The sequence below is a fragment of the Zalophus californianus genome, chromosome 3 (assembly GCF_009762305.2).
Source record: "Zalophus californianus isolate mZalCal1 chromosome 3, mZalCal1.pri.v2, whole genome shotgun sequence".
NCBI classification, from domain to species: Eukaryota; Metazoa; Chordata; class Mammalia; order Carnivora; family Otariidae; genus Zalophus; species Zalophus californianus.
In genome coordinates this window covers 61,670,389-61,693,634 of record NC_045597.1, presented here as the reverse complement: position 1 = coordinate 61,693,634, position 23,246 = coordinate 61,670,389, and the positions used below count along the sequence as shown (strand labels likewise).

Genomic DNA, 23,246 nt, shown 5'->3' with positions numbered 1-23,246 from the left:
TGACAGATTTAGTCCAGAACATGTTTGCAATTGAGCTGAAATTGAATCTCTTTTTGAGAGTGAACTTTGAGAAACGATAGTGTTGTATTTTTGGACAATCTCCTGTAGGATGCCCTTGAGATCAATCTTCATGGCTACAAAGATGTGAATGTGGATGCTCCTCAGCCATTTTAAGTGTGACATATTTATAGCTTCACTCTTCTTCCTTTTACCACTTAGTACGCTGTTTTAAAATAGCTATCCCACTTTGCTAGGGTGCATGGAGGCGCTTCGTGGCAGTGGCTATTTGGTTTCATTGATTATGAAGAGAGAGGAGAGAAAGACCAAGAGTAGTAGCCTCGATTCCTATTCTCTCTTTGCACAAACACATTTTTCTTCCATCCTCTGAGCTTCCTTTGGAACTCTCTTGGGAGCTGTGCTCATGAAGGAGACAGCAGGAATGTGTGTGTGGAAGGGAATCCAAATGGTGCCTGTGTGACGGGTGGGGCAGGCCACTGCCTGGAGCAGTGCCTGGGAATGGCTGGCCATCTTTCTTTCCACCATTTGTTGCTGTGTCCTATTTTACTGCTTAAGGACCTCACGCCTCTATCATTTCCTCCTGGAGCTAAAACGGAATAGTTTGAACGTACATATGATTCAAGAATCGGTATCTCTAAACTTTGTAAATTTAATCAACCATCCTTCCTCTGCTCCTTTACATTATATATTAAACTCAGTATTTGTAGAAACCCTCCTTTCTTCCCCTCTAGGGATTATTTTGCCACATTTAATAAAAACACTTTTCTCCACAAAATTTTGAATTACATTTCCCTTTGTTGGAAAAGAACTAAAATTACAACTGAATCTTAGCATCTGGAGTATGGCTATTTTTGCTTTCCTTTTCCTTTAACTGTGGAATCCGGCAGACAAAGAACCAATGACATTTTGGAATAGTTTAAGGAAGTCTTTATAGGCATGGAACACATTTTTAAAAAGAGGCTCATAGCCAGCCAAGATAAAATAAAATCATGACTAAGAAATGAAATTAAGTTTCAAAAGTTTAAAAGTATAATATCTGTTTTTATATCATATACACGTATGTTGGTATTTCATTGAAAATTTTAATAACCTCACAGATTCTCTGCTTCTTCCTCTCTCCCTCTCTGCCATTGCACCCTCCTTCCACGGAAAAGGAAACACCGATGGTACCAGGGTTATCAGGAAATGCTGCTTATCTGCTATCCTGATGCAGTTAGCAAACTAGTGTTAAGAAAAAAAAAATCATGAACTGCCTCCCTCTCTCCCCTGCTTCGGTTTGTCTTTCTCTGTGTGCGGAGTTCCCCTTGATACCAGCACATTTAGATTTCTTTTTTGCACCTTATTTTTTTTCTATAAAAAGAGAATCATGTGATAAGATGGTGTATCTAGTAGTTTCATTCATATAAATACATACACATAAATATGTTATTTCTCTCTTTTCGCATCTCTTCATGAAGACATTTCAATGACCACCAGACTACTGACTGGCTTTGTTTCATGTTCCCTCTACAGATTCTGAGTTGGTTTGTACAGATTTCTCTAGGACTAAAATATATTCATGACAGGAAGATCTTACACAGAGACATAAAAGCGCAGGTAAACAGCTCAGAGAGAAGATCAAGACAGAACTGATCTTTTGTTTTCTTGAAATATCTCCAACAACATAGCATTTTCTCCATTTATAGAACATTTTTCTTAGCAAGAACGGAATGGTTGCAAAGCTTGGGGACTTTGGTATAGCAAGAGTTCTGAACAAGTAAGTACTTTTAAAAAATCATTTTTCTTTCTATTCATAACAGCCAAATATGTATTTTTAGGTATCATGAATTAAGATATTAAAAGTTTGGTTTCCAGAGAGTTTTAGAGAACTATTTCTATAAATGCATTAAATCATTCATTCAGATGATATTTTGCCTAAGATTAAAATTTCCAAGATAAATCTTGGTATAATAGAAATGTTGTATAGTGTGATATAAGCTTATCAAATGGGATGTGACTGAATATGCATAAAGCTAGTGAGAATTGAGTGAAACAGGCAAATTCACACATGCTCTGGGGGATATATTGATGCAACTGTTTTGGAAGACAATTTGGTGGTAATAAACAACAAGAGATTTTTTTTAATGTTCTATTTGTTCTAAAGGAATAGTTTGATATATGGAATAATTTAAATGCCTAATAATTGGGACATGGGTAAATTTTATAAAGCTTGGCACAAGCATGCACCTGAGTATTATGTAGCCGTTCACATTTATGATTTTGAAGACTTCTTGATAATGTGAGAACAAACTTTGTTATATTAAGACAAAAATGGAATTCTGAATTTTAAATACTCTGTGATCACACCTATATGAAAAATATGCATGAAAAAAAGACAAGAAGGAAATATATCCAAATTTTAATAATAGCTGTTTCGGGATAGTAATATTGTGGGTAATTTTTTTCTGCTTTATTCACTCCCATATTTTCCAAATTTTAAGTCATGGGACTGCATTACTTTGGTAACTGGAAAGGGGGAACTCTTTCCACATGTAAGAGTTTTGTAATGTAACAATTGTATTTCTTCGTGACGCCTTTAGCCATAAATATTTTTTACGTGTAGATTTTGAGCTGGTGAATTATAAGTTTAAAAATCAACTTATTTTATTACTCTGTTATTAATATGTAATGTGTTGGCTTTATTTTAAGATGTACATTCATCAAATTTTGTGTTATCCATTTTTTTTTAATTTTTTTATAGATTTTATTTATTTATTTGAGAGAGAGAATGAGATAGAGAGAGAGCACGAGAGGGAAGAGGGTCAGAGGGAGAAGCAGACTCCCTGCTGAGCAGGGAGCCCGATGCGGGACTCGATCCCGGGACTCCAGGATCATGACCTGAGCCGAAGAAGGCAGTCGCTTAACCAACTGAGCCACCCAGGCGCCCGTGTTATCCATTTTTATACTCTTTTCTTGCATGTCCATATCTTAAGCCTTTTCTTACTCCAATAACAAACCATATTATTTTATTATCTAACATAACTTCCTAGTTCCATGGAACTTGCTAGAACTTGTGTTGGAACGCCATACTACCTGTCCCCAGAGATCTGTCAGAATAAACCCTACAACAATAAAACGTGAGTTGCTGATGACTGTGTGTGAAAGTCTCAGTAAAGCGGGTGGATTCTCTCTTTCTCATTGTACTTTCATAATTTCATATTTTCTTCACGTGTGAAAAGGGGATTGCAGTCACTGTCTCCAACCACTTCAGAGTCCCCTGAAGCTTTTGAATGTATTTAGAAGAAAAACATTTCATTTGAAGATACAAGTGATAAAAAGACTAACATTGAAAATTGCAGTCTCTGTGATGTGCATCTGTTTGATTTTCATACCTTCCGAACACTATTTAGCCTCGCACAGGAAAGTGTTGTGGCTGGGTCAGAGAGAAGGCAGCGAGGGTGCTGGATTAGGAGCGAGGAGCCCTAGTCTTGGCCCTGCCACCATCTCAACCCTGCCGGTTGACCGCTGTGGGCCTCAGTTTCCCTAGCTGTAACAAAGAGAGTGTTGGCGAGGCAATTGTTAAGGTATTTCCAGCTTTAAAACCCAACTAGTTTTGTGTATGGGATACCAGAGCCTACCCTTCTGGAATAATACTAACATGCACAAGAGTAAAAGGTGAACATGAAGTAGTTTTTACTTCCAGGTAAGGAGAAGCAGAAAAAAACTCACTTTTCGCAAAAGCTGGCGGCTGGTTGAACTAGTTGGTTTAGCAGGAAGACTGAGTTCCTTCAGGGAGTTAATTTTCCCTTTGTTTTGGAAAATACTCAAGGGGTATTTGGCTGTTTGACTTTGCAAGAGATAAGTGGAGGGCGGAGCCCAGATGGGAGAGATTTCTAGAAAGAATAGTAGATACTTCTCTGCATAATAGAAAAACAGGCTTTTTTTTTTTTTTTTTTTTTTTTTGGAATAGCCTGTAATACCAAGAAGGGATTTGGCCTCCAGTTGAGCAGGAATGCAGCTGGTGGAGCCTGGGTGGAAGGTGTGACTGTCCAGAGAAGCACCCTGGGTCAGCAGCATTGTTTTGTACTGCTTTGTAAAAAATTGGAGTCAACATTTAAATGTGCTGATTTGGTGCTTTCGATAATTGTAAGATCTTAGCAATAATCAGCTGGGGAGCTGCTGTAGAGCAGGAAACAGGTTCCTGGTTCAACGCAGCCCCCACCACACACAGGGCAGGGCCCTAGAAGACTCAGAAAAGGTTCCACCCAGCCCGGGGTGGTTGCACTCTCTGTGGGACCACACTGGCTGGCTATAGGGGGCGCTCTGGGACAGGGGAGGATGTGGGCCCAGGGAACACCCCGTGAAGATAAAATTCTGTGTGGTCCTCGGAAGTGGTCTGTGAGTTCCTAGAAACTCTTAGAAAAACACTAGAAAGCAGTTGGAAGTTGTTTCCTACCTATTCTGGAATCACTCTTCATTTCCTCAAGCCTTCAGGATGTCTCCCTCAGCTCCTCCTGGGCACACTCAGAGGAAGTGTTGCTAAACAGTGGAACCATTTTCCTCGCTTTACCAAATCCTTGTTTTGACTGTTTCAGTTCTCACTGTATTTTCTTTGGTGTTTTAGATTTAATGATGCTTTTTCTGTAAGGTAACTCCTTACTAAACTAATCACATATAAATACTAAGTACTAAAGAGCAAGTCTCTAGTCATCTATTGCAAGCACCATATTCAAGTTTATTGAGGGCCAGATACTATGTCATCACTTAATAGAACTTTGGTTCTGTCAGTAGCCTTGAGTAGAACATACCTTCCTAAATCAACCAAATTTTACCCTTTGAATCAAAACCAATCTGTGTTTGAGTCCCGCCAGCTTCCTCCAGATTGCTCAGAATTCCATACAGACACACATTTCCTCTGAGCACATGAAGCTGAGGTAAATACTGAGCCCTCAGATTGTAGCAAAGTTTGCATACCTTTTCTCTGCTACGATTCTGACAAACTATGCACTGTTTCGATTTGACCTCTTACCTTAGTAGGACTAAGAATTGAAAATGTATCTGAAAGCATTTGTAAAAAACTGGTCAACCTATAAAATTGTCAAGATACACAAATATAAGGCACTGTAAGGATAAAGGCTTTAATTGAGAATTATGGATATTTCTTGGCATGTGAACTCTTATCTTCCCCAGGGATATTTGGTCTCTTGGCTGTGTCTTGTATGAGCTTTGCACACTCAAGCATCCTGTAAGTATGTTAATCATCAGATTAATCTTGAATTATTGAAACTATAAAAGTGAAATAACTTTTGAGAGGAAAAAGGTTAATGTTTGGAGTTATTAGGTTGTTAAAAATTACATGGACAAACTATTAAGATGAACGATCGATCCATATGTATTGACATGGAAAGATGTGCAACTTGTAAAGTAAAATACCCAAGTTAAAGAATAGTATATGTAGCATATTTTCATTAAAAATAAATTGTGCATGAATATATAATCAGCAAAGGGAAAAGGTGCATGGGGTGAAGTCCGTAGGAAACCAGGCACAAGCTTCTAAGACCCTCTCCCAATGCAGTCATGCAGGAATCATGCTAATTTCTCCAGCAACAAGTAGTGACAGCACGTGTGAAATGTTATCAACCAGGGAAACTCCTTAGAGACCCAGTGCTCAGGGTTTTGATGTGGGACTGGTCATGTGGGCACCCTATGCCTGGCAGGTACCAAGCTTCCAGACTCCTAGGAAGAAAGCAGGTGTTCAGCATAAACCATATTGTTTGCCAATGTAGGTAAAGAGAGCCACTCTGAACATTTAGGGAGTGGTGGGAACTCTCCAGAAATGTGAGTTCCCAGATGCCAGCCACGGGCCAATATGGTAAACAGGCTTTTCTAAGGAGAGCACTCTTAAAGAGTTTAAGAACTCTTTTCTACACAGCTGTTATTATTATTATTAATTATTATTATAAGGTCAGACAGCTAGTAAGTGCCTAACCAAACCTGATCTTCACTGCCACACAGTGCCACTGAGCTTTATGCTTATGTGTAAACCCATGGCTTCATACAGTGGAAGATTTTCTGGTTATGAAGAATTTTTGTGGAAATGTTTATGCTGTGTTAATTTAGAAAGCAAGGTGCAAAGTTTCATATTATTATGACCTTAACTCTGTAAACATTATTTTACTTTTTTTTTTAAATGTAAGCTCTATGTCCAATGTGGGGCTTGAACTCACAACCCCAAGATCAAGCATTGCATGCTCTACCCACTGAGCCAGCCAGGCGCCCCAGTAAACATTATTTTTAAAGAGACTAGAAGGAAATATACCCCTGGCTGACAAAATTATATGTATTTGCCCTGTTTGTAGCTTCCTCTATCTTCTAGTTTTTTATAATGAATAAATATTATTTTGATAAGAAAAAACAAAAACTAAAAAAACCTTGTTTTATATAACATGGCATCACATTGTGTAACGGCCTATAATATCTACTAATGAAATATTAATTGATGAAAACCATTTAGGGTGGACCATAGTACTTCTTACTGAGGCTTTAAAACATTGTTTTTTGGTTTCGCTTTGTTTTGTTTTGAGATTCAAATTCCACTTTTTTAATTTAAAAAGTCCAGCTTGAGCAAAAGCAAAACGGCTGCTTCCACAAGAGTTCCTCAGCTGGACCAGGGAAGGGTGGTCATTACCAGCCCCCCCCCCAGTCCTAGGGTGCCAAAATCTGAGGGTGACAGGCAGAGGGCCCCAGCCCCAAGTGTGGCAGCCCTTGTGGTGAGCACCTGTTTTGTTTCTTGATACTACTTTACAAGCTAATATTCAATGTTTTCTCTGATTTAGTATCATCATTCCTTGTCCTTTCAGTTTGAGGGTAACAACTTACACCAGCTGGTTCTGAGGATTTGTCAAGCACATTTTGCCCCGATATCACCAAGGTTCTCCCGTGACCTGCAGGCCTTGATATCTCAGCTCTTTGAAGTATCTCCCCGAGATCGGCCGTCTATTAATTCCATTTTGAAAAGGCCCTTTTTAGAGAACCTTATTGCCAAATACTTGACTCCCGAGGTGAGCTTTGGGGTGATTACATGTGGATTTTGACAGAGATTTTGGTTAGCAGGTCCTTGACACATGTGTTCCATCTTAGGTCATTCAGGAGGACTTCAGTCACAGCCTCACACATAAAGCAAGACCGTTGGCTTCTCAGCCTGCAGGGAAGTGGGTGCAAGGTAAGAATGATTTGACCACGTGATCAAAAAACATTTCTTACGTGTGTCTCATATACGTGTGTCCTGAGATCAAGCCCTGCATGGGGCTCTGCACTCAGCAGGGAGTCTACTTAAGATTCTCTCTCTCCCTCTCCCTCTGCCCCTCCCTTTCTGCTCTCTTTCTCTCAAAAAAAAAAAAAAAGAGCTTGCTCACACATTTCACCCAACAGTGCAGCCTGAGTGGTGTGGTCTGTAACCCATGCGATGATCACTACATGTAGTTACTTGGGCCATTATGCATCCTTTCTCTGTAAATGTTAGCGTTAATCCCTAATTTTTTACAGGTAGTGTTATATATACTAGAAATATGTGAAGGAACCCTGGTTAAAATGGTTTTCTCCATTAAAAGACAACACAGACTAGTTTTCCACAGGGACTTCTCTCACTGGGTCCAGACATCTTGGGATAAAGCGAACTTCCTGTGTCGTGAGAGGTCCCTTATGTTCGCACTCTCACAAGCATCCATGTTAAGATGTGGACATTTTAAAGAAACCTGAAGTTGTTTTATTTTGGTTAAATAAGATTCTACGATACAGAAAGTGAGATTCCAGGGAAAGTGCCTACCAAGATCAAGGCCATCAGAGCCAATTAAAAGGAAGGAGATATTGTATAGAAATGAATGGATCCCACCAGCTGGAGCTCGGAAGCCTGTATCTGTAAGTCGTACTGAACTCTTTCTCTGATTTGTTAGCAGGTGGCCTGTCCCACAGACCTACTTGCACATGTTCCTAGGGTACAAGCCCATTACTTTGGAAAATGCTAGCTTTGTGCTTATGAGCAAAATCATTCTGTAATGAGCATTAAAGTGGTACTTCATTGGACAACTTCTAGTTGTATTTCCTTATAAGTATTCTATGTACTAGTTTTAGTTTTCCTTTTACAACTCAAAACCTTTTGATTTCTTTAAAGAAATAAGGTTTTTCTATATAGAATAAGTGAGTTGTATGGCAGCAGAAAACATGGTGCATTTCATTCCCTTAATTCTAACATGGTATATATAATTGAGAAATTTTTATTATATAGTCAATAATTTTTTCCTAGAGATTCTTTAGGCTTAGTTATCTGAATCCACGTCAGCAGAGTGTTGAACCTCTTAGTTCATGCTAGTGGAATGCTTCTGGTATATAAATGATAAAATGGCTATTGCCTTTTAATTGAAGAATTGTATTTTTTAAAGAAAGCTATGCTTGTATAATTAAAGGACCATTTGGAGGTACGTTTACTAAGTGTTTACTCGCTATATAGACAATTTAGAAAATGTGGGGGTGTATAGATAGATTTTGAAACTATTAGTTAAATTATTGCCCTTCATTTGATAGAATGTGGTTTAACTTACATTAAAGAAACATGAAAGTCAGGGGCCCTGGCTGGCTCAGTTGGAAAAGCATGGGAGTCTTGATCTTGGGGTTGTGAGTTTGAGCCCCAGGTTGGGTCTAGAGATCACTACAAAAATAAATAAATAAATAAATAAATAAATAAACTTAAAAAAAAATTAAACGTATGTTGTGATTTAGAATACCCTGTAGCAGACTGGTAGGAGAGAAAAAAACACCTAAAAGATTCAAGGATGGATTGAGTTAGAACAAGTTGATGTTTTATGCAATGGAATGAATGGGTCTCCGCAGGAACCACCTCTGATGTTCTCATTACCATTTGGGATTTTACGAAAAATCTTAAAGAAGCTGTTAATTTCCTTCCAATACTTTTCTCTATTTCTAGTCATTTTTCAACAAGTAATTAGTAGTACTTTGTTTGGGGTTGTATATAGGTTAAATTGCCAAACTAAGAAACATACATCACACTTTAAAATAAATATCTAATTTATGTTTAGACTAACAAATCAAATTTTATACATTTACTTTAATATTTAAATAAAACTGTGTGAAGTTACCATTTTTAAAAAAGATTGTTTTTATTTATTTAGAGAGCAAGCATGAGCAGGGGGAGGGGAGAAGGGAGAAGGAGAGGGAAGACTCCCTGCTGAGTGCAGAGCCCGATACAGGGCTTGATCTCACAACCCTGAGATCATGACCTGAAATGAAACCAAGAGTCAGATGCTTAACCGACGGAGCCACCCAGGTGCCCCTGAAGGTACCATTTTTTAAGTTAAAAATGATCCAATATCTACAATTCCATACGGTTCAACTAACATACGTAGGAACCACACAGCATTAAAAAGACAGAGAATATAGTGTGTTTCTTCTTCACAGTGAGGAAACTTCCGTTTAAACCATTTGTTTGGTTATTTATATTTCCAGCTACAAGTTCTAGGCCTTTCCTGTGGTTTGAACTTCTTTTTCTCTTTTGTTATCATCTGTTAAGTAGGCAGTTGTCCTGGTTAATGTTGAATTGGCCCTAGTTTGCTATTTAGCAACAGGGTCTTGGCTGGTTTTCATCTGTTAAGTTGGTCTGATTCTTGTCTCCTAGCTCAGTGGCCTCTACTGACAAACATTGGTTTCTGGTTCTCCTCCTGCCATTCTGTTTTGATTGGGAAGGGCGATGGGGTGTAGCTTGGGGCGATAGATGATACACTTGGCACAGCTGTTACGTGACCTTCCTTGTGTTTACTTGGGAAGAACGACTGAATGACTCAACATCTTCTTGCCTTCAAGTCAAGATGCCATTTTGGATTTAGTCAATTCATCAGCAACTAAAAATGTTACGAATCCCCAAATTTGTGACTTGTGCAATAACATTTATTCTCCCATAGAGTGCAGCAAGATGTAAAGAAGTTTATAAAAATAGAAAATAATAATAGTGAGTTTACTTTCAGAGCTTGGGTTGGGTAGGCACACTCCCTAGCTAAGCATTTTTGGTAGACCAACCATGAAGTATGCAGGATTCCTCTTCACACCTTAGTGAAATTATAAACTACTGTGCTACGGTAGGACTTAGACTTCTAACATATTTTCCAATTCTAGGATTTGGGGATCCTAAGATTATTTTACTCTGAAAAACCAGTCTAGAGCAAAAACAACAAAAATATACTTACAGTGCTTTGTTTTAGCTGTGGTCACTATCAAACTGTCAGTTATTATGGATTTTAATTGTGTGTCTTCAAAATCTTTCCTCTTCTTTTTGATCCTTCAGATAAAAATGGTAGAAAGGCCCAAACTTGCTGCAATGCATGGACATTATGACTATTATTATGCCCAACTTGACGTGTTGAGGAAGAGAGTGCACAAACCAACTTACCACTGTGTTCCTCAAAAAGATTCTGGAGTTGAGGAGAATTATAATCAGAAAGAAAGCCACAGTCCATCACCAGATCAATGGTAATGTTAGAGTCTAACTTAAACTTTGGTCCTCTGAAAATATCTTGATATAACAGCATTTATTCTGAAGCCCTCCCAATTCTCCTAAAGCAAATAATCCAAGAAGAACTTCCAAACTTTCCATCTTGAATACTTAATTCACAGTTCCCTTGACCCTGTTTCATCTCAAATCTAATGTAGCTTATCTTCTTATTCATGGAGCCATTGAACCATGAGCAGAAATTCATACTCCTGAATTTTTCCTGTTTTTTTCTTCCTTCTAGTAAATTCCACCATCTGGGAGGATGAAAATAGTTGTATATGTGTCATTTTCCAAAGAAATTATTAATATCCATAATAATTGAATTATAATCAAATTATCATTTGAGACATATTGAAAAGTGAAATACCTTTCATTTAGCATTTATTTTCTTGGGATCTTTCATTTGTGTGCCAGTGTGAGGAATAGAGGTGAAGGAATGGGATACCATCTTGCTCTCAAGGAGCTCAGAGCATAGTGCAGGAAATGGACAAGCAACGGGGGTGTCAAGGCTATTGATCAGATACCTGCCCAAAGCGTGACAAGATTCTGGAAAGGGTTTTTCTTTTTCCCTCCAACACATTGTATGCAGACCATGGATGGACTGATCCTATCCTGAAGAAATATCACTGCATCAGAATATTTTTCCGTTTGATCCTCTCCTGTATCACCAATTGGTACAGTTCTCTTTGCTTCCTTTCTTCCTGATTCCCAAGTATGCATTCTATAACTTCGAACTACTTCTTGAATTCAGAACTTTCAAGCCACAGGTAAACTGTGAATCTCATTAAGAAATCTAAAAAATAAATAAAATCTACTCCTTAAAATTGTGCCTAAGACTAGTAAAAATTCCTACTCAAGCTGGACATTTTTATTTTCTAAGGCCTGCTGAATACCTTCAGAGGAAATTTGAAGCTCAACAATATAAGTTAAAAGTGGAAAAGCAGTTGGTAAGTAAAATTCCAATTACTAAGGACAATCAGAAATTTCCTGCTCACAAATATTCATGGGTCCTTAAGTCAAAGTGCATTCCACATAGAGGATGAAGACTACCCTTCACCTTCTACAGTTTTTAATAGCTTAAGAAGAATAATGGAAATGTGCCTGAATCAGGGTCTGGGGGAAGCCTGGTTTCTTCCCTGGCTCTATCACTTGCTGTGTGACCTTAGGCAGGTCATATGACCTCTCTGAGCCTCAGTTTCCTTTTTTTTTTAAGATTTATTTATTTATTTATTTGAGAGAGAGAGAATGAGAGATAGAGAGCACGAGAGGGAAGAGGGTCCGAGGGAGAAGCAGACTCCCTGCCGAGCAGGGAGCCCGATGTGGTACTCGATCCCGGGACTCCAGGATCATGACCTGAGCCGAAGGCAGTCGCTTAACCAACTGAGCCACCCAGGCGCCCGAGCCTCAGTTTCCTGTTTATAAATGACAGTTTGGGGGTAGATGAGCTTCAAGGTCCCCTTCAGTGCTATAATTCTTCGATTCTAATTTATTAGACTTCTATACATTTTTTTAAAGATTTTATTTATTTATTTGAGAGAGTGAAAGCGAGAGAGCTCAAGTAGGGTAAAGGGCAGAGGGAGAAGCAGACTCCCCACTGAGCAGGGAGCCCGATGTGGGGCTTGATACTGGGACCCTGGGATCATGACCTGAGCCGAAGGCAGCCACTTAACCGACTGAGCCACCCAGGCGCCCCGAGAATTCGATACACTTTTTTAAAGGTGACTATTGTATTTTATTTGAAATGAAAATTAACCTTTAAGTATAGTGGCAGAGTTGTGGGGCTGAAGGAGGCTGGATGTGCATCCTATTTCGGTCACTCTTATTTTGGGCTGCTCAGAGGCTCTAGTTCTATTCTCCTACTTAACCTGATGCCCCAGGGTGGCTCAACTTTTATAGAACTTTAATTTCACAATTATAGTTGAACTGTTCAGAAAATGGATCGAGGTGTCTCACATTGTAGCGCAAAATATTGATTGCTAATGATAAACAACACAAATGGTTTTATTAATTTTCTTTGCTTTTTAAATGTGTCATACTGAAACTAAGAAAATTCTACTGCCCGCTCCCCAGCAGTGAATTTGATTCATGATATAATTCTTGTTTAAAGAAAAAGACCCAAGGTCAAATGAGAAGACATTTGTTAATGCAAGTATGCTTCATAAATCATTTCATTCAATTGATAGGGTCTTCGTCCATCTTCTGCTGAGCCAAATCACAACTGGAGACAAAAGCTAAGAAGCAACAGAGAAGAGTCTCGATTCCAGGAGCTGCAGATCAGGAGAAACGAAATGAAGGAACAGGTTAGAAACAGTCTGATTCCAGATCTACCAGTGTCCCTGCATCCGTGTCTTTTGTGCGGCATAGGGTATTACTTATAGCATCGGCACTATGTCTGAGGGAGAGGCCTCTTGCACAATCCCTGGACACACTCATGTGGAGCTCCATGCTGGGAGTTTTAGCGGATACAGAGATTTGGATTTCACCTCCTCAGAGAATGCACCAGAGCGAAGCTCATAAGGCTTTCAACCTCAGATTGATAATGTAATTGTCCACCATTACCATTTCTGAAATTTGTATTCGTGTCCCGGGCTGCCTTAACAAAGTATAACGGACTGGGGTGGTTTAAAACACCAGAAATGTATTGTCTCCCAGTTCTGGGGGCCAGAAGTCCAAAATGAAGGTGTCAGCTGGGCCATGTTTGCTCTGAAACCTGGAGGGGAATCATTTCCCTCTTGCCAGTCTTTGACATTCCTTGGCTTGCAGCTGCATGACTCCGCTCTTTGTCATCACGTGGCCTTCTCTCTGCATGTCTCTGCCTTCACGTGGCTGGCTTCTTACACCCGTGGTGTTGGATTAGGGCCCCATTCTACTCCAGTATGACCACATCTTAGCTCAACTAGCTACCTTTGCAATGACACTATCTCCAAACAAGGTCATATTCTGAGGTACTGGGGGTTAGGATTCCAACATATCTTTTTTAGGGGGGGAACAAAGTTAAACCCATAAAAGTGGGCTATATAAAGTAATTGTATGTCACTGACACATTTTGGGTTATATATAAAAGTGAGATCGCCCAAAGCCCCCCTCTCACTCACAGGGAGGGAAGTAGCCCAGCTGAAACGTAAGGCAGATTATCATCTTCAGGAACACTGGGTTTTCTAATTCTTACTGTTGATCACACATTCTTTAAATTCATAGGCTGTGTAGAGATTACTCTGTTCAGTTGTTCACCAGCATTTAAAATTTTTGGATTGGGATTGTCTTCCAGGAATATTGGAAGCAGTTAGAGGAAATTCGCCAACAGTACCACAATGACATGAAAGAAATTAGAAAGAAGATGGAGAGTGAACTGGAGGTGAATACATTTTGCTCCTAAAGGAAACATGGTTCTACTGATTTAGATCTAACTAAATTGAGCAGGTTTCAAAAGTAAGGCTCTCCTCATAGAAAAGATAAAATGTTATCATGCAAACTTTTAATAGGAAAGCTAACGTTTAACTGAAGCTTTTATTATTATTTACTTGAGACTACCCACGCTGGTGAGGACATCTGAGACTCTCCGTTAGGAATGGCTCTTATTAAAAATATTCATTGTCTTCCTTGTGAATCAGTCAATACTTATTGACAGAGCAGCTACTTTATACCAGAACTAGATTAGATGCAGAAAGTAAGTCCATGCCCCTAAGGGAGGGAAATGGATGAGCATTTATTGAGTTCAGCTATACTGGAGTAGCCTCATATGCAGGGGTAAGGTTCGAAAAGTCTGGATAAGGCCACGTTTGAGTGCAGTCAACTTGAAAAGTTGATTCTTGAAAATCCCTTAAAGGCACCACGTTGGAAACTCATCTTCCATCTCTCAGATCACTGCTTTTTCAGTAGAGCTCCAGCTGAGACAGCTGACCTGGGTCTGTAGACCATGTTGCATGAAAAACACACGAATGTCTAACCGTAGCACCACTCTCACGCCCTGGAATGCTCCTCCTATAAGAGGCCTGTGGTTCTGAGGCCTGCTGAGGACGCGGCTGGCCTCCAGCTCACGGGCATGGTGTGGAATTACCCACACCGCTGGACTTGATTTCTTTCTCCCTCTCCCCCACCCCTGAGGGCACATAGATGAATTAATATGGGTGAAGGGAGCATAGGGTACAATTCAGCTGTACGTGCTCGGGCTCCGAACTAGAGTGCTCACATACTTTATCTCATCTTATTCCCCATGATAGGAAAGGTAAATAATTCATCCAAAGTCACTTTGAGATTACGCGGCGGGACTAAACATCTGATTCTGAAACCCCTACTCTTTCTAACATATGCACTTCTACTCTCAGAGAGTTGGAAAGATACGACACACATGTATGAGCCATGATTAAGACTGAATGTAGTTAAGCTCTGTAAGGGCACAGGAGTAAGGATGAGCCAGGTGAGCCTTTTCATGGTCTAATCTGGTCTGAGAAGAGGAGCAGAGTTTGCAGAGACAGAGCTGAGGGGGAAGGCATTCTGCAGGAACCACGCAGAGGTCCACACAGGACTGGAGGCTCTGGAGCGGGGAAGGTGGGAGACAGTTCTCTCTAGAGCAGGGGATTGGTTAGTGGTGAGAGCCTTGTTTTTTAAGGCATGTCTGTGATGGGAAACCGGAGTCCGGGAAGAATGGATAGCAGACTTTTCTAGAGAGACCATGGAAGATGCACGTGGGGCATGCCGAGGGCAGCCACAGGGGAAAGGAGCTGGAAGGAAGGCACTGTTCCAGCCATTTCCACTGATGGCGCCTTGGCAGTGGGAGGAGAGCGTTTCCTCACTAGAAATCCCACTCAGAACTGGCCACGGTCCACACTGTGAACTTCAGAACCCACTCAGAACCAATCCGATTGACTGTGTATAATTTGTACTTTTAGGAGGACTCACAAATAAGTCATAAAACCTATGTAGTGAAGAAAAGCGACCTGCCTGTCCACCAAGAGGCACGTGAGGAAGAAGCGCCTGTGCAGGTGATGGTTATTATGTGATGATAATGGGTTTCCCAGCGAGCTGGCTCTAGCCTGGACGTTCTCAGCCCTCACCGTGCAGGAGAGCCGTGGGCGAAAGTTCTTAAAAACTCAGATGCCTGGGCTCTACCCCAAATGGCCTGGAGTGGGGCCCAGGCATCCTGTTTGCAGCACTTGGCTGGGTGGTTCGGTGTGCAACCCAGTTTGAGCCCTGCTCTTGTGCGCGTTTGAGAGTTCAGCATTCTGGATGGTGTTCAAGTCAGGGTCTCAGACACATGGGTCAGAAATCTGATGGTTAACGTCTTTCTACTTCAACCTTGCATTTTTGGTGGGAGGAGGGAACTGGGCAGAGATGAATTATCAAATGGCTCTCAAGGAGTTTTGTTTTTTTTTTCCCTTTTGGGAGGTCTTTCACCTTTATATTCAAGGTGCCATGAGGGCTTGGTTAAGGGCAGGTGAGGGGGAACCCATGTTGGGTGAAGACCGAAAGATTTTTGCCTTGTGAAAGACCCTGGAACCTTCCATGATGTGATGCCGGGGAGCTCTAAAGTAGACTGAGTAGGGGAGATGGGGCTCCCGAGTCTAAGATGGTTGTATTTTAAGGAAAATAGAGAAATGGGACACTTCTACAATTGAGACAACCAGACTACACAATCCAATCAGACAGCCAACTTCACAAAGAAAGTAAGATACAAAAGTCACAGTCCTGTTTCAGAGTTCATGATATTGCAAGGCAGAAAAACACCCTTCCCAGGGTTGCAGGGCAAACAGGTAATAGTCAAGCCAACACATCCTGTGTGTGAAGTACCTACAGACGAGGCAGCAATTAATTCTAAGGGAGAGATGATAGAGACCTCGTGTAAAATGGTGGAGAGAAGAAAGCATTAAAACACACACACACACACACACACACCCCGTGGAGACTCATATGCTTCTGGCTGGAAAGGGGTGGTACTTTACTACAGCCTGGGTAGAGTGGGGAGCAAGCCTGTGGTGGGGGGCAATCAAGAGTACCACTTCGGACATCAGTTGAGTTCGAGAAAATCTGAGGGCTTCCATGCCTCCTTCACTGCTCCCCCAGCACAGAACATGCTTTCCCCAGACCTTCATATATGCAAGGTGCAACATCATTCCAGGGTTTATGCCAAATGCCGACATAGGCTGTTCCTGCATTACTCTCATCCCCAGCTCATCTTCTGTGCTGTTACCCTACTTTATTTCCTTTCAGCACTTAGTACTTTCTGAAGTTATGTTGTTAATTTACCTCATGGATTACCTATTTTATTCCAGTAAAATGTAAGTTCTGTGTCAGCAGGGACCTTTGGGCACATTCACTGCATTAACACATTGTGCAGGACAGTGGCCCATGGTGGGTGCTCAGTATGAATTTGTGGAATGAATGTCGAAGTAAAGATGATGCTAAGTAAGCCGCGGAGTATGTGAGCGTGTAGCTCAGAGGGGAGGAAAGAGCAAACCTGGAGATACACATTTCAGAGTCCCTGCATAAAGGTGGTGCTTATATCCGCTGAGGAAGACAGGGCCAGAGGGCCCAGGACCGGACCCTGAAAAAGCTCAGAACTTACAGCTCCTTCGACACTCTTGCCATCTACTTTCAGTCATCTCTTCTTTGAAATTGCCTGTCAATTTTTTGAGCCCTCTCCTTCCTTTTTACTATCATGAGCAGGGCACTTCTCTTGTTTTCCTGATTACCATCGTAAGCCTCTTAAGGGAGGGATCCTGTAGCCAAAATTGCATTCTTACATAAGTAAAATCTTTAAAAAAAAGCGGGGGTGGGGGGAGACTCCTGGGTGGCTCAGTTGGTTAAGCATCTGCCTTCGACTCAGGTCACGATCCTAGGGTCCCTGCTCAGTGGGGGGTCTGCTCTTCCCTCTGCCCCTCTTTGCTTCGAGTTCACTCTCTCTCTCTCTCTCTCTCTTTCAAATAAATAAGTAAAGTCTTCAAAACGTTCTTGAATTAGATTAGATTGTACTGGACCAGAGTGACAAGCACTGTCATATTATGGAATTTTCCGCACTGCAATGCCACTGTTCAGTGTATTAATATTTCAAGTTAATGGGTGCTGTGTCCAAGTTTGTAGTGAGTTTTTAGTGAATTATTATTAACTTTCCTTTACAAAGGCATGTTTTTATTCGCAAATTAATCATGGGATTCAATCCAGAAGTCAAATAATATAAACAGACCATGCTGTGAATTCAGGGATTGTGAAACTATAATTGTTTGATCGATATTAAATGCTAGATATTAATTTTTCTCTAAACTTGCAGGACATTGAAAGAGACTTGAAACAAATTAGAGTTCAGAACATAAAGGAAAGTAAAATTCTAGAACAAAACTGTAAAGCCAAGGTAATAAACATTTTGTCTTGCAGTGTCATATTAAACGGCTCGCTGGGGGGTCCCCACCTTGCAATCTGGGTTGCCTACAGGATTCCCCCCCCTGCTATTTTATGGACTTGCCTAATTTTGCGATGTTTGATGAATGGTTTTAAGTATCTGTAATGTGAAATAGGAGTCGTGATTTTAACATTTTTATTGGATTGCTAAACTGACATTATTTTCCTTCCTTTCTTCTAGAGAGGGGTGAAGTTTGAAATTAGTTTAAACCAATGTATTTCTGATGAAAACACCCTCCAAGAGGAAGAGGTATGCCATTAAATATTTATTTCCATTAACAGATACAAGAAAAATGAGTGTCTTAATAGCACATTTAATGAAATTTTTCCATAGGTCATAGGGAGGATCTTCTTAAATCTTCCTAGAAGGATCTCGGGGGTTCAAGCGCGTCTTCCAAAATGCTCTTTTACCCTCCCATTCTTTTTTCATTGAGATCATTCCCTTAGATGGATTATTCCAATTTAATTTATTTTTCTCTTATGAAGGAGTTATTTTCCTCATAATATTAACTTTTTTGTCATTGCCAAATTAAAATAGGAGACTTAATTATAGTCAGCAACTAATATACTTACCTAAAAAATTGAGCAGATACCCTGAAACCATGCACATTTATTTTAGGTCTTAATCAGTTATTGGTAACTTTGTGCAGGTCTTTGGGTGAATCTCAATTATGCACTCAGGCTCTCACTGACACAGGGATAAATGCACAAATACAGTAAACTCAAACCTCATTTTATTACTTGTATTCAACATCTTCTTTAATCCCACTTTTTACCAGACCTGCTAACAAATATCAAAATCAACTGATTTGTGTTTCCATTTCACCTTCTCTAACTTTGCCTTTTAAATGACCAAAAGTTATGTGTGTGGACATATAAGTTCTGTATCACATCTGATACGCAATTTCTTTCTTTCATGTTCTTCATTAGCTGAAAAATGTTTAATGTTATCATTTCTTTCAGATTTTTTGTTTTGAATAGACTTCATGTTTTAAAGCAGTTTTGAGTTCATGGCAAAAATGAGCAGAAGGTACAGAGATTTCCCATCTATTCCTGGTCCCCTTACATGCACAGCCTCCCCCCACTGGGGTGGAACATTTGTTACAACTGATACACTCAGATAGACACATCATAATCAACCAAGTCCACAGTTCACATTAGGGTTCACTCTTGGTTGTGTACATTCTATGGGTTTTGACGTAACGACCCATATCCATCATTATGGTTCCACATAGAATAGTTTCACGGGCCTAAAAATCCTCTGTGCTCTCCTTACCTTTGAGATTTTTCCTAGCATTTTGTCACATAGAGACTTCTTAGAGTGGTGACTGTTAACTCTCACCTCTTTAAGCATTAGGCATCTTAGTGTCCCAGAGCTAGGAGGATCAGAGGGGGCTCGTTTCTGGGTTGGAGTGGTACATCCACAGTGCTCCTGTCAAGTCAGGTGCTGAGGTTGGCCTGGTAGTATAAAGGGATGGAGTCAAAAAGTTTTATCTGCCATGGTGTTCACCCTTTGTTATTCAATGCTTTGATGTGCTTGAAACAGAGTGATCATTTTAATATTGATTATGGGGTGTAAGAGTAGTTTTAGGGACCCGCATTGGGAACATTGTGCACCTAAAGCAAGGCGTGGACAAGATAACCTTGAGAGTTCTGTAGAATGGAACCTCAGGAGAATAATATCGAAGGCAGCAAGTCTGGATAAAATCAAGTTGCCATATGATCAGTGCTTGTCACTGTTGACAAGGAGAAGAAACACACTCCTGTTTCTATCTTGTTCCAACATAGTTCCAATTTTAAAATGCTATAATTTATTTGTTTAATATATGTATACTGAATACTTACCATATGCCTTGGGAAATGTTATTACTGGAAACATGAAAAATTTTTTTGACATATTTTTTCCTCAAAATATGGCTCGCCGTGAAACACTGTGGCATTGCCTTAGGCAATGGGTGTGCAAAATAAAACTCTGACCTTTGAGCATGGCATGAAGCTTAAGGAATATAAGTGCGTGAAGGAGTATGAAGATTATACAGACAAAGCATTTGAAGAACTCTGTTGCCCAGAAGCAGGTACGTGTCGTGCCCCTTGAAAGCCGGAGATAGAAGGGGTGTTTTATCAGCAGTCCGTCACAGTCCCCGTCCTCACTGGCCGGCAATGCCGTTGTCCCGGAGCTGGGCAGAGCCCCAGCTCTGCCGCCTGAGACCCGGCCGCGTGTTCTTGCCCTGTGCTGTCTCCTTGGGCAGTCGCCCCCAGCCAGTACCCCCCCGCCAGCCACTTTTCTCGTTATCTGCTGGAAGGTTCCACGGACTTGTCCCACGAGCCTCGCAGACTCAGCATTTGTCCAGTTGAATTTCAGAGCTCTTCCTTCCCAGTGAGCAGCCTGGCGGGCTCTCCCCTGAGATGCTGCTGGAGTTTTCCTCCCCGTTCCCTCTGCCACTGGTTTCGGGCCCGGTCATCTCAGAGCAGTGGGGTTGAGGTGGTGAGTGCTGGGACTTTGGAGGCCCGCAGGAGTCTGGATCCCAGCTGGCGCTGCCGCCTTCTGATTGGGTGACCTTTCACAAGTGACTACAGTGCTCTGAATCTCTGCTTCCTGTAGGAACGGGGATAATAGTACTTGCCACACAGGCTTAATGGGGGCACTAAAGTGAAATTTGATATATAACTATCTGGCACATGGTAGGTGCTTAATAAATGCTATTTCTAACTTGCCCCCCCCCCTTTTTTTGCCTCTCGCCGTACTGCCTTATTCTCCTATGTGTTCTTCTTTTCTCTAGTATCTCCCCCTTCATTCTCTAAGTGGCTGCTGGAGATTTCTTGTTGTATTTTTGGGTAATGCCTGCAGGATTCCCCATTGTCCATTCCACATAGTATCCTATTTAACACTGTGGGGCCTGATCTTGTTGTGAGCCACCTTTCCTGCCCCAGCACCCCTCTTTCCTACCACTGATGATGGGATCCAGACAGCCTCCTGGAGCACCCCCCTCTCTCTTATACCTGCGTGAGCATTTGCACACCTTGGCTTGGCTCAGTTTCTTCTTCCTGGAATAATACATCTCACCTCATTTCCATCTGGAAAAACCTTTGGTTCAGCAGGCATCTTAGTGAGAACCTCCCATGTGCACAGACTGTGCCAGGTGCTAGGGATCTCAAAGATGAATGCAAAGGGGGTCCGCCCTCAACATCCCCGTGGTGTCGTGAGCCGAAGAGAGGAGGCACAAAACATGTTTTCTGAGCCCACACACTAATCATCGTCAGAGCGCTGGCTGGCTAGAGTCAGGAAGGTACCCACTCCTACAGAGCTTGGCATGCTCAGGAGCTGGGGCTTTATCCTGCGTGATGACCTTCAGTCGAAGGGAATTAACTCCTCTCTGTGGCGGAGACAGATCATGCTGGCTGCAGCGTCAGGAGGGTGTGGGGCAGCGGGGCTGCGGGCAGGAGGATAGCGGCCCAGGTGGGAGACGACAGGCGCTCCGGCCAGAGCAGTGCGGTGGGAACAGACACCCGGTGCGAACCACTGAGTGGGGGTTGAGGACGAGAAGGAGGTTAAAGACCCTCCTAGTTTTAGGAGGGTCCTAATTCAGATGGATGAAGCTGTCACCAACCAAACAGGCACACATAGCACGCAGAGGGAGGTGAGAGGACATAGTATAACGCTCTAGATTTGGGACACGTTGGCGTTCAGGTCTTTATGAGCCTCAGCGGGAGATGCTTAGAAGATGCTAGCTGCGTGAGAAAGAAGCTCTGGAGCAAATCAGGGTTTCCTTAGCATACACAAGGTATTATCACAATCACCTTAGCGATGGTCAAAAATACCTAGGCAGAGGGACTAGTGTGAGAAGGAAACGAAGCTTAGGACAGACCTTAGCAATGTTTAGACAAGGTTTGGGGAAATCCGGAGAGAGCAGAGCCAAAGGAGGAGGGAAAGTTCTAGAAGGAGGGTGCAGGGTTGGCAGCATCAACTGGAAGAGAAAGGCCAACTGAGGTGGGTTAAGTAACAGCCTACGGATTTGGTCACAAGGAGCCCTTAGGGGCCTGAGCGAAAGTTCCAGTGAAAGTGATGAATTCCAAAGTTATTCTTTGTGTAAGTTTGCTGGGAAAAGGAGATCACGAGTTGTAGGTCTCAAAAGACATAGCTGCTCTTTTTTTTTTTTAGATTAAAACGAGTTCAGTTTCATACCGAAAATTGTCTTTTAACTTGTCTGCATTCCTATAATTATAGTTCAGGTTGAAAAAATTTTCCATAGGTTTTGACCATCCATATGTCTCTTGTGAATTATGTGCTCTTATCCTTCATCCCTTTATCCACTGAAAATGGCATTTAGTTTTTCCTTTATAAGACTCTTTAGGTTAAGGCTTTACCTGTAATATGTATTACAAGTATTTTTGTCATTTGGTTTTCGGATCTCATCTCTAGTAACAGCAGCAAGTGTGTGTGTGTGTGTGTGTGTGTGTGTGTGTGTGTGTGTGTGTGTGTGTGTACATTTATAATTTAGGAATAAACTTTATGAGGATTATGCAGAGCATGTGAAGAATACTATAAAACTTACTGAAGTATTTAAAGATCACTCGAATAAATGGGGAGAAATAACATTGTTATATATTAGAAATATTCTTTCTAAATAAATATATGGAATTTTGCCAGTTTCGATCAAAATCATCAAAGCCACAAAAAGATGGCGACATCTTGGCAGACTGGAGATTCTTAGAGACTCTTAAGCAGACAAATTTAGAAAAGAAGAGCAGTAAAGGGGCACATACACTTTCAAATATCAAAATATATTCTGTTATTCTGCAAATTATAAAATAATATGATACTAGCACCAGAACAGACAAAGCAGTGAAAAGAAGAAATAGTTTAGAAACAAACCCTAGGATGGATGATAATTCAGTGTATGCTGAAAGTTACATCACAAGTCAGGGGGAAAGAAGGGCTCCATCAAACAAATGCTGCTAGGCCAATTGGTTAACAATTTGGGAAAATTGTGAAATCAGACCCTATTTAATGATACAACAAAATAAATTTTTAAAAAACCAAAGAGTTTATACATAAAAAATGAAGTTATATATTAGAAAATGAAGTAAAAGAACAATCAAAATCAAAAGGCAACCTATGGAATGGGAGAAGATATTTGCAAATGACTTACTTGATAAAGGGTTAGTCTCCAAAATGTATAAAGAACTTATAAAACTCAACACCCCAAAAATGAAAAAGCCAATTTAAAAATGAGCAGAAGATGAAGTCCCAAGGCACATACTGCATGGAGCACTGGGTGTTATATGAAAACAATGAATC

General features: G+C 41.0%; 1 protein-coding gene across 10 annotated transcripts in view; it reads left to right on the top strand.

Moving 5' to 3' along the window:
• The window catches only part of NEK5 (NIMA related kinase 5), a 57,458-nt gene that overhangs the window by 14,952 nt on the left and 19,260 nt on the right, over window positions 1–23,246 (top strand). For 8 of the 10 annotated variants that reach the window (XM_027590478.2, XM_027590473.2, XM_027590474.2 and 5 more), the window contains 15 exons: window positions 1,531–1,614; window positions 1,704–1,774; window positions 3,048–3,134; window positions 5,188–5,242; window positions 6,858–7,058; window positions 7,138–7,219; window positions 7,781–7,914; window positions 10,349–10,533; window positions 11,436–11,502; window positions 12,739–12,855; window positions 13,824–13,910; window positions 15,445–15,537; window positions 17,820–17,900; window positions 18,129–18,197; window positions 19,896–20,022. In XM_027590478.2, coding sequence (XP_027446279.2) covers window positions 1,531–1,614; window positions 1,704–1,774; window positions 3,048–3,134; window positions 5,188–5,242; window positions 6,858–7,058; window positions 7,138–7,219; window positions 7,781–7,914; window positions 10,349–10,533; window positions 11,436–11,502; window positions 12,739–12,855; window positions 13,824–13,910; window positions 15,445–15,537; window positions 17,820–17,900; window positions 18,129–18,197; window positions 19,896–20,022 — 1,540 coding nt within the window. The remainder of the gene's footprint in view (window positions 1–1,530; window positions 1,615–1,703; window positions 1,775–3,047; window positions 3,135–5,187; window positions 5,243–6,857; window positions 7,059–7,137; window positions 7,220–7,780; window positions 7,915–10,348; window positions 10,534–11,435; window positions 11,503–12,738; window positions 12,856–13,823; window positions 13,911–15,444; window positions 15,538–17,819; window positions 17,901–18,128; window positions 18,198–19,895; window positions 20,023–23,246) is intronic. The other 2 variants (XM_027590476.2, XM_027590481.2) reach the window with 1 other exon arrangement.